Here is an 18627-nt window from a genome sequence, read left to right as displayed (position 1 = left end):
ATTGTGTTGTAGATGGTTTAAGGAGACAGTTAGGTGTTTAGCATTCTGGTTTATGTGCTTATTCATTTTCTTTGGAATTTGTCGGCATGGCTTTGCCATGTTAGGGTTCTATCTTAGTGGTACGTAGTGGTTACTGTGGGGAGTATCGAGAGTAAGGTATACTCTGTTGTTGTGATGGTGTTATAATAGGGATGCTTGAGGGGAGATCACTTGGCGGTAGCCTGTTGAGTCGGTGAGACGTAAGTTTGAGTTATCATTCGAGGATAATGGTATTAGAGGCGTTATGGCGTGATGTTTGGTACTGATGAGCAGAATGGTTTCAGGTATGATCCGAGGATGGATTAAAGATTGTGAGTTGTTTGTTGTGTGTTGTCAGGTAGGTGATAGGGTTGTGCGCTAGTCGAGGCAATTGTGGACTATCACTACAAGAATTCTGGGCAACAGGGATGGACAATTAGGGACAGTTTCAAATTTGTCCCAAAAAGGTAGTTTATTTGGGATGGAAGGGGCAGTTTGTCCCAAATTACCCAAAAAAGCCTAAAATACCAAAAAAAAAAAAAAAAATTCCCCCGTCTCCAATTTGTTAGCGCGAAAATTTAGCGCCATATTTATATTTTTTTTAATAAAAAAAATTATGAAAATGGCCTTTTGGGACGGTAAACGTACCGTCCTTGATTACTTACCAGGTAATTTTACAAAACTATCCTTCTAAAACGACGTAGTTTCGGTCAATTAGCATATATATATTTTGCCCACAAGGGAGACACTTGCGCAGAACCCTCTCAATTATATTAAACTTGTTCTGCCCTCTTTCTGAAGGATTGCCCTAGCTAGCTCTTCTCCTTCCGTCTTCTATCTCAGACGATGATGATCCCTCTGCCTTTACATGACATCTAATGCTGAAAAACTTGTATGGTCTTCCCCAATATCGATCTCTTTCTTTTCAATTCAAGTCATTGCGAACTAATTTTCTCTTTCGCAAAAGTGGGTATCAACATGGAGGTCTTGAAGAGCCTAACAACAACAGCAGCCGGAAACGATCTTTCTTGATATCCTCTGCTCTCCTATCGACGAGTCCTCTAACACTCTCTGCCGTCTTCAACATCAATCCCACCGCCGGTAATTTTCACTCCTCAATTCCCTTATTTCCCAATTAATGAACCCTACTGCGTATACATTCACTATATACACATATATACACATGCATATAATTAACATAAATGTTTTAGATGCACAAAACTTGAGTGTTCGCTTTATTGTTCACTGCTTAACAACCATATTTGTACTGAAAATGAAATTAAGGAAAAAAAAAATGTAACAAAAAGGAAAATGGGGGGTGGGTTCAAAGATCAATATTTAATTTGGTAAGTAGTCATGCATGGAACTCTGTATTTGGATTAGGATCAAGTTATGATTAACTTTGAATATTAAATTTTTGGTGAAAATGAGACAGAAAAATTAAAAAAGAAGAATTGTAAAGGTCTTCTTTGAATTTTTATTTTGATTTAGAATTGTGGAATGCTGGAGAAGATTTTTAAAACTTGAAATCAGAAGATAAGTTCTTGTCGCGCTCATCCTTCCAAATTGTACATTAAGCGCATTAATTTGGACTTCAATTTTCAATTTTCTTATGGTATTACATTAGGAATTTCCTTATGGTAGACGTGCTTTATGTCCCAGTTGGTGGGAAGCCCTACAGTTGGTGTGTGAGCTTCTGTTGGAGTCGCCTACTTACCCTCTAACTTCTAATCAAACTTCAACCAATTGCCAGGCTAAAAATATATATTCCTTCTGCAGTTAAGTTTTCTAAATTTTCTCAAACATATGATTGTAATGCAAAACATAAACTTTACTTTTAAAATAGTGGCACTTTTTTACCTTTCAAAATAGAAGATCTAGGTTTAAATCCCTTAAAAGAAAAAGTGGAATGTAAGAGTGAGTTTCTATTAAAAAAAATTATTAAATAAAATAAAATATAAAATAAAATAGAATAAATTTTCTTATATATATATTTTGAAGGAGTTATGCTATATATTGCTATTATGAAGTAAAATAGACAATTGTCTTCACTTCTTTTTCTTTTTAATCCATTAAGGAACTTGATATCTCGCGTATTTTGAGAATAATATAAAATTTCATAATTCGTATAAGAGTAGATTCTTTGCACAATCTATAAACTAAGCTACTTCATTAATTTAATTTTCTTGCTGGAAAGTCGATCCTTTTTTGTGGGTTTTGTTGATTGATCTTAGTAATATATAATTTGCAGTTTATTGGCTTCTTCTTTGTCTAATTGGGTGAACATCTAATTCATTTTAATTGGGAGGCAGCAAAGTCCTTCCATCAATGGTGGACAAAGCTTCTTCTTCCTTCTTTGTATTCTGATCTCACCCACTTTCCTACTCTAGACACTCCCTGCAACAGGTCCGTCATCTTCTCACAAACCCAACTTTTTCATTTTTTAATATTCTTCTTATGGCTTTGGAAATATTTTAATTTTGCATTAACCTAAATGGTACTGATGGGTTTTAACGTTTTTTTTTTTTTGTTTTTTGGAAAAAAAAAAAAAAAAATCTTCCAAAAAAAAAATCATAACAAACTAAATTTAGTAGTATTATAAATTATTGGCCTGAGTTGTATCCATCTTCTTTTGGAACTAAATTTTTAAAAAGTTTTATTGGACAAGAAAACAGAATGTATAAACAAGACTTTATATCCCATTGATCTTCTTATCCACAAGTAGAGTGCAAGTTAGCTGTAAAGCTAATTAATTGATAACTATAGCCAACAAAACAAAACAATTTTTTTTTTTTTGATAACTAGAGTGTATCATGTAGATAAGAAGAAGTGCAAAGTATGTGTCCAAGGACAAATGTTATTTTGAAACTGTACAGCTTAATCCATCACTTTGCCTTTTCCAGTTCTGCAGACTTGGTTCTAGCTTCACAAGATGTTTAAGAGAGGGGTTTGTTTTGTTTGTTTGTTTTTGTTTTTTTTTTTCTTCTTTCATTTTTTAGTTAGTATTATATAAAAAATATATGTATATATATATATATTTATCTGACAAGGAGAAGGTGTCACGCCCTGTCTTGGTGCGCACGAATTGGTTAGAGTGGTGCTGAAAGTCACACCAACTAGGAGAGTGCCTCCCAGGTCACCGCAAATTGATCCAATATCTGGGACTTTTTCCCTAATTATGCTTGACTCACTAGCTATTTATTAAATTGTTATTTGTCACTAAATTGTTTCTTGGGGATTTTTTTCCTATAATACTTTAAATTCAACAAGTGACTTGATGATCCCTATTATTTTGTATTGCTAATCTTACAGTTTTAAAAATACCAAATTCAAGCTTTATTTTTCAAAAGATTACTGAGCTATTTTAACAATTTTTTGGTAACCAATTGTTTAGAATGCAACACTTGTGTATTGTGTATTTAAGAAAATCTCTAATCCCCAGCATTACTGATCCACTTGAGCAGCCAAAAATGTTATCAATTCAATGGATTTGTAAATTTTGCATTAGCTCAAAATGTTTAGTTGAACGCATAAAGTGCCCATCCTTTATATTTTTGGAATACCCCATCCATTTGTCTCAGTTGATTGGATTGATAGCTTGGAATGTTTTCTATCATTTGCTTCTTTGCTTCGTGCTGTAGATCTTCTCTATAAGGATTACCAGAGCAACTAGAAGTTCAGTGTCACTACTTACTCTTCTACGGGTGTTGTAAGTGTATTTTATTTTCTATATTTAATTTTTTTTTTTCCCGTTGCTTTTAAATTTGTATATTTGCTTTTTCGCTTGGTGAGGCTAGAGTTATCTCTTTATTTATTGTTTTGTGTGTATGGTGTAATTTGTTGAGTATTTTTATATCTAACTCAATGTGCTTTGTTCAAAAAGTAAAAGAAACCAGTTCAATAGATTTAACACACATGTTTTTTATGGCCTTATATATACATATATGTGTGTGTGTGTGAGTATTTGTATTAGTTCACATCTAGATAATGAAGTACTAGGAAATGGGGCTTTTGTTTTTGATTTCTTAGGTTTTGGTTTCGTCTAACATTGTGATATATAGTTGAAGTTATGGACAAAACTCTATGATTTTGTTTTGTATTCTATACAGATCTGTTCATGTGTTGCCCAAAAATATAAACTTGTTTGAATTAAATCTGGGAAAAAATTATCTTTAGGAAAAAAAATAATTATTATGTTCCTTCATTTTCTGGTTGTTTGGGAGGCTATAACAGATTTTTTTATTTTTATTTTTATATTCCTGGACACAATTGTAGTCATGTTAATTCTTTCAACTATTGGAAGTTTCAAGGCTTTATACATAATTGGATTCTCCAATATGAAATTGACCTAGAGCGGGTACATAGATCACCTTTGCTCAATTTCCAAATTTTACTTTTATACAAGACTACGAGTATACTGATCAGAATTCATACCAAAATTTAGAAGTAAAAAAGCAAACCCAAAGACCGTTTTTTATGTTGCGTAGATGTGTTCTGTCCCACATGGGATGTAAATTAGGTGATCTTGTGATTTTGTAATTAAACAGTCCAATTTTCAATGTCTTGTGATTTCTTAATTTCCTGTTCTATTTGTTTCGGTAAATTTGTCTCCATGTGTTTTGATTAGATTTTAAGTCTACTTCTTTTTTTTTTTTTTTTTTGAATATCTTGTTTCTATATACATGTGGTTTTGTTTAGCTTTGGATTTGAACTAAATAGTGTTGTTTTATCCTCCTTTTGGTTCAGATTTAGTGATTTTTCATTAGAAATTAGTTCACATCTAGATAATGAAGTGCTAGGAAATGAGGCTTTTATTTTTGATCTCTTAGGTTTTGGCTTCGTCTTAACATTGTGATATATAGTTGAATCTGTGGACAGAACTATATGATTCTGTTTTATATTTTATATGGAATTGTTTGTTCATGTTTTGATTGATGTTATTTTTAAGCTTCATTGTTTTCTTCAATTTAATTTGTTTAAATGAAAGGTTCTCTTATAAATATGTTTGAATTTAATCCGGGTAGATATTATATTTAGGAAAAATAATAATTATTATGTTCCTTCATTTTTTGGTTGTTTGGGAGGCTATAACATTTTTTGTCCTGAACATACTTGTACATAATGTGTTCAAAATAAAGTTGTTCCTTACATATATATATGTTTATAACACATTTCGACATATTTGAAATACAAAATAATGTGTTAAAAATTAATAAATGTATTTCCACACAATTTGTACTATTTTGAGAATTATTTTGACCATCTTCAGTCATAAATGATAACTGAAAGAGTTAACTAGATAGCAAGTTATATCATGTGTTACTTTTTCAGTGTACTGGACATAGATTATTTGCGTTTAGATGTGGAGATTAACTGTAAATTTGCTTGTCGGTAATGCATTTGGGCATACACAATATCTAGTATTGGTTTGAATTAACTGCCCTTGTCGGTAAATTTGCTTCCACTTGCTTTGCTGGCAAACTTTATGAATACAAGTAGTTGTGAATCTGTTTTGATTCTGTTAATGTTTTGTATTATTTGTTCCTATTTGATTCTCTATACTTTTAAATTTGACTTGACTTAAATTTAATTAATTATAAATTAATTGATTTTGTGTATAGCTTTTCTGAATTATTGTTTCAAGCTTCGCTAGTTGTGTGTTGCGTCTTTTAATAAAATACTTTCTCAACTTGCAAGGGAGAATATGTAAAAGCCTCTTTCATTTAATCAAAGTGAAAAGCCCTCATTCCATCAGTCTATTCATAGCCTCATCCCTCTACCCTATCCCCCACTTTCCAAGCTATTTTAGTGCCTTTTTAGTCTCTTCCCTTGAAAAGGGCTCACTTCAGATAAAGATAGAAACCATTAAGTCCAAGTGTCAAAAATTCATATCTAATCATTTTATACACCAACTCTCTGGGAAGAATATACCCTCCTGTTGAAGGGGTCCAGTAAAAAACTCTCTTTCTCTCTCTCTCTTGCACACATTTTTCAGAGCATTGTTGACACTAATATTATTTAAACTTTAAGGGTCAAAGTTGCAGACTCTTTGTTAGCCTTTTAAGTCTCAGTCCCAAAATTATAGAGGGCTTGGGAAAACAAAATCAACATAGGGAGAAACAATTTTATGTAAATCACAGCACTCAAATGGCTTGAACTCAACTAACCCTAGCTTTTAGGGTTTTGTGTGCGTATAGCACTAATTCAATTTCAGTCCTGTACCACCAACAGTTGTCATAGCTTTGTCTTCATAAAATACACTTGCTGGTGCATAAAAAATTCTTAAAGCAGCAAGGTAAATCAATTTGCAGCTCACAAACAGAACTGAAAAACTCACAGCAGGCTCAAAACAACAGCATTGAATTAACATTAATATGAAGGGGTAAAACTGGTATTTTGCCTAGACACCTCTGAAAGCTTAGGTCCACGGCTCTGTTTCCTCACCTTACACTTGCTCAGATTAACCACCACACGAACACAGCAATTAATATTCAAGAAATAGCTCACAAACTGTCCTCAGCTACAGTTTCTGCAGAATTGCTTGACTGAAGTGTATTTCTGGAATTTCGTATAATCTCAGGCCTGAATTGAGTTCTCACAAACTAGAACCATCATTACACATATGCTCTGATGTAGAACACACTAACTGAGGCATAACACTTTAATTTTAGTTTTGTGATCTCAGTGTATTAAGCTTAAAACCCTTGCTTATGAGGTTTAAGATGTCAAAACAAGCACTGACCACTTTTTAGGAAATAAACCAACTTCAACAGCTTATAATCATTAACACAATCATGCTCCAAGGGTACACAATCAACTCACACCATGATTTGTATATATATAACTCAGTTCTGTTACTTAAACCAAAAATCAGCAACAATAAAGAAGAATGGGACCTCAAATTTAGCTACAGCACTTATATGCTTAAGAACAGGTTTTTTGCAGCTTTAAATAGATAGAATATACTTGCCTTAACCTGTACAAACCTCTGAACTGTCCTTCATAGATGTTGAGGCTCTGAATCACTCTTTTACACCAAAAAATCAGTAACACAAGCCCTCCTTTCTGTTCAACACATCTACAGCTTCTTTATGAGGATTTCAGTGAATAAAATAGACTTGGATAAACCTGAAATCACCCATTAAACACTCACTATATTCAGCTTCGAGCCCCTTTTGCAATGCAGCCTATTTTAGCTCAATATTCCTCTCTTGGCTCTCTTTTTTGCAGGCTACTATAAGGATGCTTTATACCAACTTTTTGTCACACTGAAAAACCCTAGTATAGCGGATAAGGATGGCTAGATCCACCAATAGCATTAGAGAAAGTATTATCCTGACATTTTCCAGCATATAGAGGGACCTCAATACCCATTGACACATCACACATTCTTGTCTTCTAGTGCACTCACATTTTACAACAAATATGTATATACTGTATACTCTAGCTCAGGATAATGCAAGATTGTTAATTAGCTTTAAGTTTGATAAATTAGATACTTGGGTTCTCTATGCTGGATGACACCAAATTGCTATTTAGGCTGAGATCTTAGCTCTTTTGGAAATTGTCAAGGTTGTTTTGAATGTGGGGCTTTGGCAATGTTTGATATAAAAAGATTCTAATATTGTTTTTATCTTTAATTATAATTAGAAAGAACCATCACTTATAATCTCCAAATTGTATATATGATTCACAACATCAACTTTGAACAGAATCCATTAATAAACTGATCCCAAAATCTGTTCTTTAACAGCAATTAAATGAGTGAAAAGGTAAAGATAGGAAACACACATACACACACACATTATATCATAGGATAAATTTACTTCTCTCTCTAAGCTGTTCTACATATGTGACTTTCAGTCCATTTTGATCCATAACTGTAGCAAAATTGATATTTACACCTGTCAAAACCAATAAATTAAAGAATTACAATAATTTTTGCATTCGTAGTAATTTGTACATAAATTTAACATGGTCTATTTTAATGAACATGTCCAGTTTCAACATAGCAAAAACTAACCTGCAGGTAATGTGTAAACAACCATCAATCTTTTCGACATAGAACTTGCATTTGGGACATCTCCTCCATTTATGTTTCTTGGCAAGCTCCTTCAACACATTGTCTCCGTCCCTTTCTCTCTTACCCTTTTTCAACCTCTGGAACTCCCTGCACTCCATCCCGGCATGCCACGAAACCTTGCATTGCGCAGAACAGCCTCCTGCAATTCGGGCACTCAGATACAGTCACAACATCCCTGCCATCATCAACCAACATAGCTGAACAATCCTTGAAAGGACAGTAAAATTTTTGTGCCACGAGAATCATAGACTCGCACAGCGCATTTTCCCATCTATCAAACACTTCTCCCGTAACAATGGAACGACAAACCTGAGGGTCTAAAACCCCTTTGCAATTCAAGTGTGAACACTTGACCATACTAATATTTTCCTTTATCTTTGAAGCTATATATTTGCGTATGCAGTCTGCACAAAATATATGTACACAAGTGTTGTTTCTGAACATCTCTCCTGCTGGTTTTGTATCCATGCAAATCAAACAGAAGCTTTGAGAATATTTACCAGTTTCACTTCTCTTTGATACCTTTTCCTTCTCCTTTTCCATCCAATTATTTTCCATTTCTAATTTCTCCCATTTCCTGGTTGAAATGATAGCTGAGGACATGAGAGCCTCTTCAAGCTGCAATTCCTCTGCATATGTTTCGTCCGAAATTGGGAAGATTTCTTCTTGTTGATAGACAGCTGAGGAGAAGTGGAAATCATCAAATTCGTCCTCTATCATGTCATAATGTAATTCTTCTATATATAATTCATCCAAAATGGTGAAGAATTCTTGTTGGTGGTCATAGTCAGCTAAGTAAGGATCGTCAACGTAGGATATTAAAGCTTGATGATCCATCATCCATTTTTTTTCTTTTTTCTTTTTTTCTTGTTTTCTGGACTTATAGATTAAAAATCTGTAACAATGTCCTATGAGCTTTGCTAACCACATCACTTATCCAATTAGTCTAGGAAACAATTCTCATTTGTGATTTGTCTAAGAATCAAGAATTAGTTATCATTTGTGACTTATCTAGGTATAGAAACCTACCACCACATAACTTCTTTTACCTTTTAGAGATAATTATACTGACCTCCCCCCTTATTTGTCAAATAAGACTGACCTCCCTCAAAGTTTATATACTGATAATACAAACCTCCCTTGCTGTTAAACAACTAACAGTTTATGCTTACGTCCGTTAGAAAAAACCAGTACAAAAACAATTTTACCCTTCTAATACCTGAAATGAAATTTTTAACCTCAATAATCACTTCAAATTTACAATACTATCCTTGACTTATAAACTCAAAAGGACAATGGTGCCCTCACATCAATAAACCCAGAACACCCAATGGGTCTAAACTGCAACCACGAAATTTATCGGTGAGACCAACGGCGGCTGGTTTACTGGCGAGAAAATTAGAGCAAGGAAAGATGGGTTTGAGTTGGCGAGTCAAAGTTCATGTTCATGTCAAAGTGAAACCAATGGTTTTACTTGCCTAATAACTGTATGGAAGACTTAACAAAAGGTTTTTTCTTTTGCAGTTGTTGTAGTTGAAAATTGCTATTACTAAATGATTTCTGACTTGGAAAATGTGGAGGGAATTATATTGAAAAATATTGATTCACTTTCAGAGATAATGCTTTAAATTTTGATGCTCTAAAGTCTTCTTCTCATCTTGTTGTATAGATATGAAAAATGTCGTCCTATGTCCATTTATCTTTAGGTCCTGCTATTTGTAATTCTCTTTTTTATAACATTTAAGTAATTGAATATGGTATTCTTTATTTTCTCAAATAATGGTATGCTTACCTATTTGATTTATTTAGGTCTTTTTTCTCTTAACTTTGTTTACTAGTGGGTATAGATGTAGTCTGCAGTTTGGCAGAACCTTGCATATTATATTTAGTAAAGACACAACCCATGAATCAAATAAACAGTGACTTAGGCCTTTAATTTTTTTGCCATGATTGACCTCTTTGTGTTTGTGTAACTCTGTTTTTGTGTTAGTGATGTTGTTACTGGAGGAATTTTTACCATTGCATAGCAAACTTATCACTTTTTTCAATTATTTGAACTAAAATTCTCATCATCCTTAAAGTTAAGAGTGCTTCAGTTTTGCCTTAAATAAAATTGGTTTTCCTGATGAAAGCAATATAAATTATTACTTATCTAGGTTGCATCAATTTCTCTATTAAATTACTTCATTGACATTTCAAAATACAGGATAATATGGTTGCCCAATCAAAGGAATTTATTAATGTGGATGCTAGTAGTCCAATTCCAGTGGATGAGCAGATATTAGAGAATTGTCTTGGAAAAGGAAAAGGTACTTATTTCCGCGGGTTTGGTCATGGAAAGAAGGCTCCACGAGGACGTAAAAGGAATGCCAATATTGCAGAATTGGTGGCAGAATTAGAAGCTGAGAGGAGGAGGGCTGATAGAGCTGAAGATTCCATAAATGATTTGAAGGCAACTGTGGCTAGTCTTACAGAGAATCAAAACAGAATGTCTTCTCAACTTATGTTCACACAATTTGGCACGCATCGACCTTCGTTTGGTAGCCCACAGCAGCAGCAACAGCCTTCAACTTATGGACCATTTGGCTGTCTATTGAATAGTCCTCAGCCACCAATGTTTGGGGCATTTGGTCATCCGTACCAACCATTTCAATCCGAGCCTGCAATACATGATCAATGATTTCAGACATTAAAGTTTAGAAACTAAGTTTTTGATAGCATTTCCTAATAGCTAGGCACACAAATAGGTGGCATCTGCTGCACCTCTTCCAAAGGCAGTATAAGAAAGTCAAGTGTAAGGCTAAGAAAGTTTTTGATTAGAAACTAATTTTTTGGGATTACATATGATGTTTTTTTGGTACAGTTTTTAGAATTGCTAGAAGTGTAATTTAAACAACCTATATATATTTTAATTATATATTGACATTAACTTTAGTTTGTGTAGAAGCCGATTATGAATATATATAGCAGGCAGATTATGAATATATATAGCAGGCAGATTATGAATGCAGATTATGAATATATATAGCAGGCAGATTATGAATGCAGATTATGTATATATATAGCAGGCAGATTATGAATGCAGATTATGAATGGATGAAGATATGAATCAAATCACTGATCAAAGGTAGAGGAGTTTCAGGTTGTCAACAGCGGATGGGAAATAAGAACAGATGTGAAAGAGTCTGAGGCGCCAAAAAAAAAAAAAAAAAATACATCAATTTAATTCCGTCCCTAATGCTCAATTGGGACAGAATAAAACTTTGTCCCTAATGGTCAATTGGGACAGAATAAAGCTCTGTCCTTAATGCTCAATTGGAATAGAATTTAAGTCCGTCCCTAATGCTTAATTGGGACAGAATAAAACTCTGTCCCTAATGATCAATTGGGACAGAATTTAAGTCCGTCCCTAATGCTCAATTGGGACGGAATTTAATTCCGTCCCTAATGCTCAATTGAGACGGATAAACAAATTCAGTCCCTAATGCTCAATTGGGACGGAGTTTTATTCCGTCCCAATTAGTCCGTCCCTAAAACCCTTTTAGGACGCTGCATATAGAGACAGTTGTATCATCCGTCCCAAAAAGGTATTGGGGACAGTTTGGGCACCTATAGGGACAGTTTTTTTTGTCCCTAATAGCACCATTTCTTGTAGTGTATTTAACCTTTTAAAGCCAGTGAGGTCGATGTTGCCAGATAAACACCTTTTTCTTTTGACGAGTCAATGGGTTGTTAAGATTGAGATCACGGGTCTTGTATGCACAATGATCAGGGCAGTGTCATTTGGGAAGGAAGAGATTGAATGGGTGGTAAAGTATCATTTTATGGCTTAGAGGTTGTCATTTGGGAGTGACTGATTCTAGGTAGAACGGGATGCGGTGTCCAACGTACTGTCATCGTCCCTAGTGTTAATACGCTGTGAGCATTGGTGCTCTTATTTGATGGTCGTGTTGTGAGTTGTATCCTTGTACTTGACGAATGGGTGGTATAGATCTGATTAGTTTTGACTAGCATGGGTAGCGTATGCAAGGTTTCGGTGTTGATAGTGTATGACGGTCCATTAGTGGCGAGATTGCCTATATTTGAGTTCGTAGCTCCGTGCGGGTATCCAGTTAGTTCACCTCCTTGTGTGCAAGGAGTTCATTTCATCTCAGGTCAGATTGGGTGTCCACGGTTGGACGATTGGTGAGTAGCTTATGACAGGGTATCGGGTGCATTCAGGTGTGAGTCGTTAGTCTCTTATGAGAGCGGGGTTCGTTACCCTTTTCATTTGTTCTAGTCCTGACAAGGACGTCGTTTGTCGTAAGTCTTGTTCTCCATTTAGGAGTTGTGCCCGTTCACAGATAAACGGACCTATGTGTGGCTTGCTACGTTGTTAGAGTTCACCGGTAAAGGCTTGGTTGTATGGGTTGACTTACTCCCACGGAGGGAAGTGGGGTCTTTGGTTTGGTGGTGCTTGTTTGAGAGTGGTTTCGACCGATGGTATATGAGGCATGAGTTGCTGAATATGGATTGTGTGTTTCCGGTGTCTGGTACTAACGGTGATGGATAAAGGTGCGTCGTGAACTATAAGCTTGAGGATGATTAAGTGATATAAAATGAGTCATGATGTGTTTATAGATGTTTGATTTAAGCAATGTCTTGAGGATAAGTGTCGATGTCGCCTTAGAATTACGTTATTAGAGAATGTGAATGTGGGATTCCGTTGAGGAATAATGGTAAAGATTGACTTTGGTTTTGAGATCTCAAGCATGAGATAGTCGCATTGTGTGTGTTGACGAGGTAAGAATTGAATCAAGTGATGTTGTGAAGTTGTTTACCTGGTATGGGTGTTATGAGAAGATTAAAGAGCTTTTATGTTGGTTGATGATTGTGACGTTTGTTGCCGTGTTATTTTTAACTTGTTATGGGTTGGGTGATTAAAGTATAATTGGGATTCTTAGAGTAGGTATATGACTGTATAGTTGTTGAAGTTATGTAGAGCGATGGATTGATAGTGAGTGGATCTCATGGTTGTTTCGTGGACTTTGTGATATTATGTTTGAGGTTTAAACTTGAGGACAGGAACAATGTCTGTGTTGAGACCGAATTAACGATGAGAATGGCCTGGCCAACCATTTCTCCTAAATCAGTCCCTCTTTAGCATGATGTTGGGTCAAAGGTCAATGATTTTTTCGATTTGTCAGGGACAGTGAGAGTACGGTATTGCGCGTTGTGTCGGTGTGACCGTATGGATTCGTGTGGTCTGTCTCGGGTGACAAGGTGTGTTAGGTAGGACCAAGTGTCCGATAAAGGGTTTGCGATACGATCATTGATTATTGAAGAACTTGTTTTGAGGATTTGTGTCCTGGGTACATGATAGTGTGCTTTATTGATTTGGTGACTCATGTTTATGTAGTTGTTCGGAGATATGTTGTTTAGTCATCTTGAAGTTGTTTAGTATGATGATTGTCGAATGGTGCGGTTGGTAGTTGCTCGTACCGATATGTGACGGTGTAGCTATATGTTAAATAGCGAGTGTTTGGTCTGACGGGGATGTGTAGATTTGGGTTTGAGCTTGATTGTGAGATGGATGGGGTTTCTGTCTGAGGTTTTGTGTGTCCTTTAAAGGATGAGTGGAGATCAGATGTTGTCATGTTCAAGGGTCTTGTGACTTTTCTTCTTTCGGGCTCTGAAGCCTTGCGTAACAGTGTAGAGTAGATCAGTGTCCGTTTTGAGTCAGGTACAGTGTAAAGCGTACCGTTGGTTTTGTGTTGTGATGTTGTTAGTAATGGGTACCCTCATAGGGTGGTGAGCATTGGGTTTTAGTGGCAGTGGTGTGTGATTGCCTATTGGCATCTGGTGTCAAAGGCAATAAGGTTGGTGAGCTCATAGTATTGTGATTTTATAATGTGGTACTCGGGATGGTCAATGACCGTGAGACTCATTCTTTAAGGAGGGTAGATTTCGAGGACGAAATCTCTTTAAGGAGGGTAGATTGTAATATTTTTTATTTTTATCATTTTCTATTTTTGATATTTTTTTTATTTTTCGGGGTTATTTTCACTTTGTCTTGTTTTACGTGCCGGACACTATGGGTGTACCGGGTGTGTCCTAAGAGTTGGTTAGGTTATTTCCTTAAGTTCAGGGTTATTTCCTTGGGTTTGGATTTTCCTTGATTTTCAATTTGAGATGAAAATCTCAAATGATACCAAAATGAAACCTCTCCGAATTCGCCGATATTTCAGGGTTACGACGGGGACAACGAGGGGAACAACAAACCCTCTTGCGGTAACACCAAAATCCAAACCCGAGCTCAAAAATGGTCGAAACCAAATTCTAAAAGAAGGGAAATGAAGGCCTCATCAAGGTCAACGATAAAGTCTTCATCGGTGAAGGAAAAATCAAAAGGAAAAATCCATGGCCGCAGCCATGGGAGGGGGAGAGAAAATCTGATGTTTTCACGGGCCCCTCACGGCCCCGAAGAGTGAAATCTGTCTAGATGCACTCAAACGAAAAAACAACATGAAAGAAAAAGAACCAAAATGAGAAAAAATGAACAGCGGAATAAATGGCTTCGAAAACCGAGTTCCGAACAAAAAAATATGCCCCGAGCAAGTTCGGCGACAACCAGGGTCAAAAATCATGAAACTGGAGAAAATGATCAGAAGGCAATTCTAAGAGTACACAACTCGACAAAAAGTGAAAATGAATCCCGTACGAGGATTGTACAATGGCCCTACAAAAAAGGATAACTACACGAATGACCCAAAATGAAAATATCTTCCAAAAGATACTTTCTTAAAAACCCCCTAAAGCAAAATATCTTCAAAAGATATTTACGAAAAAAAATCCAAGAAAGAAGAATGTTTCCGAAGAAACTTTGCATCCATACCCCTACGGACACAGTAAACAACCAACGTACTTTATTACAAAAGTAAAGATACGCATTTCATGGAAACCAAATGGAATAAAGGTACGTGAAGTCAAAAATCAAATTTGAGCGCAAAAAGTGAGGTTACGCAAAAGAAGTGACAAACGGGAAAAAGAAGAAAAAGAAAAATGTTCGAAAAAGAAAAAAGGAAACGTCACTGTATTCACAAGGACGAAACCAATCTCCCAAAAGAAAAAGTGTCGGGAACTATTCCCGAGCACTCACGACTAGACGGATCGGATTTGGATCGGATTGATTAAATCCATATCCTATTTGTTAAGCAAACGGAATATCGGATTCGGATCACTAACGGGTTATCGGACTAAATATCCTAATCCATATCTTATTTAGCTCGGATTCGGATCGGATCGATCAAATCCATATCCGATTTGTTAAGCAAACGGATTATCATATTTGGATCACTAACGGGTTCTCGGACTGAATATCTCAATCCATATCTTATTTAGCTCGGATTCGGATCGAATCGGTCAAATTCGGATTAAAATCATATCTACTAACATATATAATTATAAAGTTAGAGGAAGTGAAGAATTACTAATATACAGAATGCTACATAATATAACTATGCAACCAAATGAATATAATGATAAATAATTAATATATATAAATTTAGTAATATATATCTAATATATGTAACATTGATATATAGTATATTATATACTATATATCAATGTTATATAATATGATTATTTTTTTTTTTTTGGATTTTTGGGTTACCTCTAATACAATTCTAATAGGAGTATTGATAAATATATAGATATATATGTATATGTAAAATTATTGATAAATAATTATATATATATAACTATTTTTATATATAATTTTAATCGAATCGATCAAATTTTTTCGGATTGGATTAGCGTAATCTATATCCAATTCATTTGTTAAGCTAACGGATTATCGGATTCGGATCGTAATCGGGTTATCGGATTTTTTTGTTCAATCTATATCCGACTAATCAGATGGGATTCGAATCGGATCTGGATTAGGATCCGCTCCATTGACAGGTCTACTCACGACGATCCGTAGGATCAAAACTCAAACTCAGAAAGGAAAACATCAACGGAAAAAAAAATATATCCATAAAAACGGGAAAAAAGAAAGGAAGGAAAATGTCAGGATCATTACATATATATGTATAGGCTATATAACCCTCTAACCCTAATCCTATCCCACGTTGAATTACAGAAAAAGAAAAGGAAATAATAATAATAATAATAATAATAATAATAATAATCCTAGTCAACATAATATTCATATATGTATAAATTATACACACACACACACACACACCCCAATGGGCCAAAATCTTTACCCATCTAGGTTTCCTTCCAAATAGTCCATGAACTATTTAGTTGGTCCATTGCTATTAGCCCAAATCTATCTCTTAAAATAAATTAAAATAATTAAGCACATAATCAAACAATTTACAAATAAACAAATACACATAACTAATTCAAATAACAAATAAACCAAATACACACAATTAAATTAAACAAACAACCAAACCATTTAAGCATATAAACACCTAGCCACATAATCAATTAAAATGCAAATAAAATAATAAAATAAATTCTCTTAAAATTAGGGGTATTACATTTTACGGATGTCCATGTATACAAATTCTTAACTCCACTAAATTTTTAATAACTTTTGACTCTTAGATGCAATCACAACATGAAATCCAACTTGCAATTTTTAAAGAAAGATTTAGAAATTCATCTTGCAAGTTCATGTGTGTGTGAAATCCAATCTCATCAAATTTCATCAAATCATTGTCTAAGTCATATAGATCGAAAAACATCAAGATAAAATTGTTTTTGAACAAATCTTTTAAGCAAGATGGCTTTCACTCTAAAGAGCAGACAACAATTCCCTATGTCAACTTGTCTCCACCTTTCTTTTTACTCAAATAACTCTACTTTAAAGTCTGATAGAAACTTTCAATCCAAACTCAATAGGTAGCCTTTTCCTTAGCAAAGATTTCAACAAATTTTTATTTTTCTTTCCTTTTCATGCTGAAAATTTTCTCTTTTTATTTTTTTATTTTTTTATTGCTCTATATTTTTTTTTACAACATACCTTTAAAGCTTTTATGAGCAATATAACCTAGTCAATATTATAATGATTTTTAATCAATTTTCTCAGAGATGGACTAGTGCACATAAAGATATGAACTCGAAAGATTCAAATCTAAGAATCATATAAACATAACAAATTGATTTTCATTGTATAGATTACAATCCAAGAATCTATTTTTATCAAATCATCATGTGTCCAATTTGCATTTAAAAACAGATCATAAATTCAACCGAAAGAATTTTTTCACATATGTCATCAAGAAAAATATGATCATGTTTCCTCAAAACCATAACCAACCCTAGACTATTAAAAAGTGATCCAATGGCTATCAGATTTTCAATAACCACAATCCATTATCACTCAACCATCTTAGGATTTAGTTAGAGGGTTTTGTACTCGATGACCTATTGGAAATTAGTTTCATAGAATCAACTGGCACATAATTGATTGATTCTTCTTCGTTGATCCATATAGTCTTCACCTTCAATTTTTGAAAAGATTTTTTAGTTTTGACTTTCTTCTCATGCAAATTCTTAACTTTAGAAAGATTTTTCAGTTTTGACTTTCTTCTCATGCCAATTTTTTTTCTCTTTGACTTTGACTAAAATTCTGAATCTCAAAATTTTTCAGAGAACCCATAACCTCATCTACTTGAGCACTAGACAAATTCCAATATTCAGTTATAGTTTCTACCCTAATCTGAAATCTCTTAGGTAAAGATCTCAAGATTTTCTCACAGATTTTCTTATCAATAACTCTTTTGCCTAAGTGACGAAGTTCAGAAATAATTTCAAGAAGACTAGAATAAAAATCAGAAAAAGTTTCATCTTCTTTCATCACAATGTTTCCAAACTTATGAGAAAGCATCTAAATTTTGGATAGCTTTACTTTTGATGTTCCTTCATGAGTGACCTGCAAAATATCCGAAGCAGCTTTAGCAATTTTACAATCAGAAATCCTAACATATTCAATGGAACAACAAAATTAATAATTGCATATAAATCTTTTCCATTAGCATCATTATGCTCAGACACAATTGCAGTGAACGTGAAAGTATCCTTCAAAACCTTAACAACCTTACCATCCAATGTCTTTTCCTCAGTCAAAGGTGTATATCATGTCTCAACAATAACCCCGACTTTACCTCCTGAATTTTGCAAATAAGCTCTCACTTTTTATTTCCAAAAATTATAATTGTCTCGTTCAAATAAAGGACCACATTGATTAGATCCACCCTCTTTCAAAACATAAACATGAAAAAAAAATTTAAAAATAAACAAAAACTTTCCACTAGGATCAACTCAATGTGTAGAGATTACTCTAATACCAATTGTGAGTTGTGCAGTGGAATAGTTTTTGGAAATTAAGATTTTTTTATTGAAATAGGTTTTGATCACGTGTTTCTCTATTCAATTTACTCTACTAAAATTACCAGTTAATTAAACAATCCCATGCAAATTAAAAGCGAGTAAAGTTTAGAGTGACACTGAATTTTAGCGAGGAAACCAAT

The 18627-nt window shown here is 34.3% G+C and overlaps 1 protein-coding gene across 1 annotated transcript; it reads right to left on the bottom strand.

The window, feature by feature from the left end:
• Positions 1-8161: 8161 nt before the first annotated feature.
• LOC132313941 (probable E3 ubiquitin-protein ligase ARI3) lies at positions 8162-8938 on the bottom strand. The gene has a single exon (XM_059812877.1). The coding sequence runs from the start codon at positions 8936-8938 to the stop codon at positions 8162-8164; it is 777 nt and encodes a 258-aa protein (XP_059668860.1).
• Between the last annotated feature and the right edge of the window lie 9689 nt (positions 8939-18627).

Source organism: Cornus florida, unplaced genomic scaffold, assembly GCF_030987335.1.
Source record: "Cornus florida cultivar Cherokee Brave unplaced genomic scaffold, ASM3098733v1 CherokeeBrave_3.0.0_Hap2_Chr06, whole genome shotgun sequence".
Taxonomy (NCBI): Eukaryota; Viridiplantae; Streptophyta; class Magnoliopsida; order Cornales; family Cornaceae; genus Cornus; species Cornus florida.
This window is presented reverse-complemented; position numbering and strand designations above follow the sequence as displayed.

Coding starts and splice junctions, on each gene's coding strand:
- LOC132313941 (XM_059812877.1), bottom strand. CDS start 8,938: ATGGATCATCAAGCTTTAATATCCTACGTTGACGATCCTTACTTAGCT.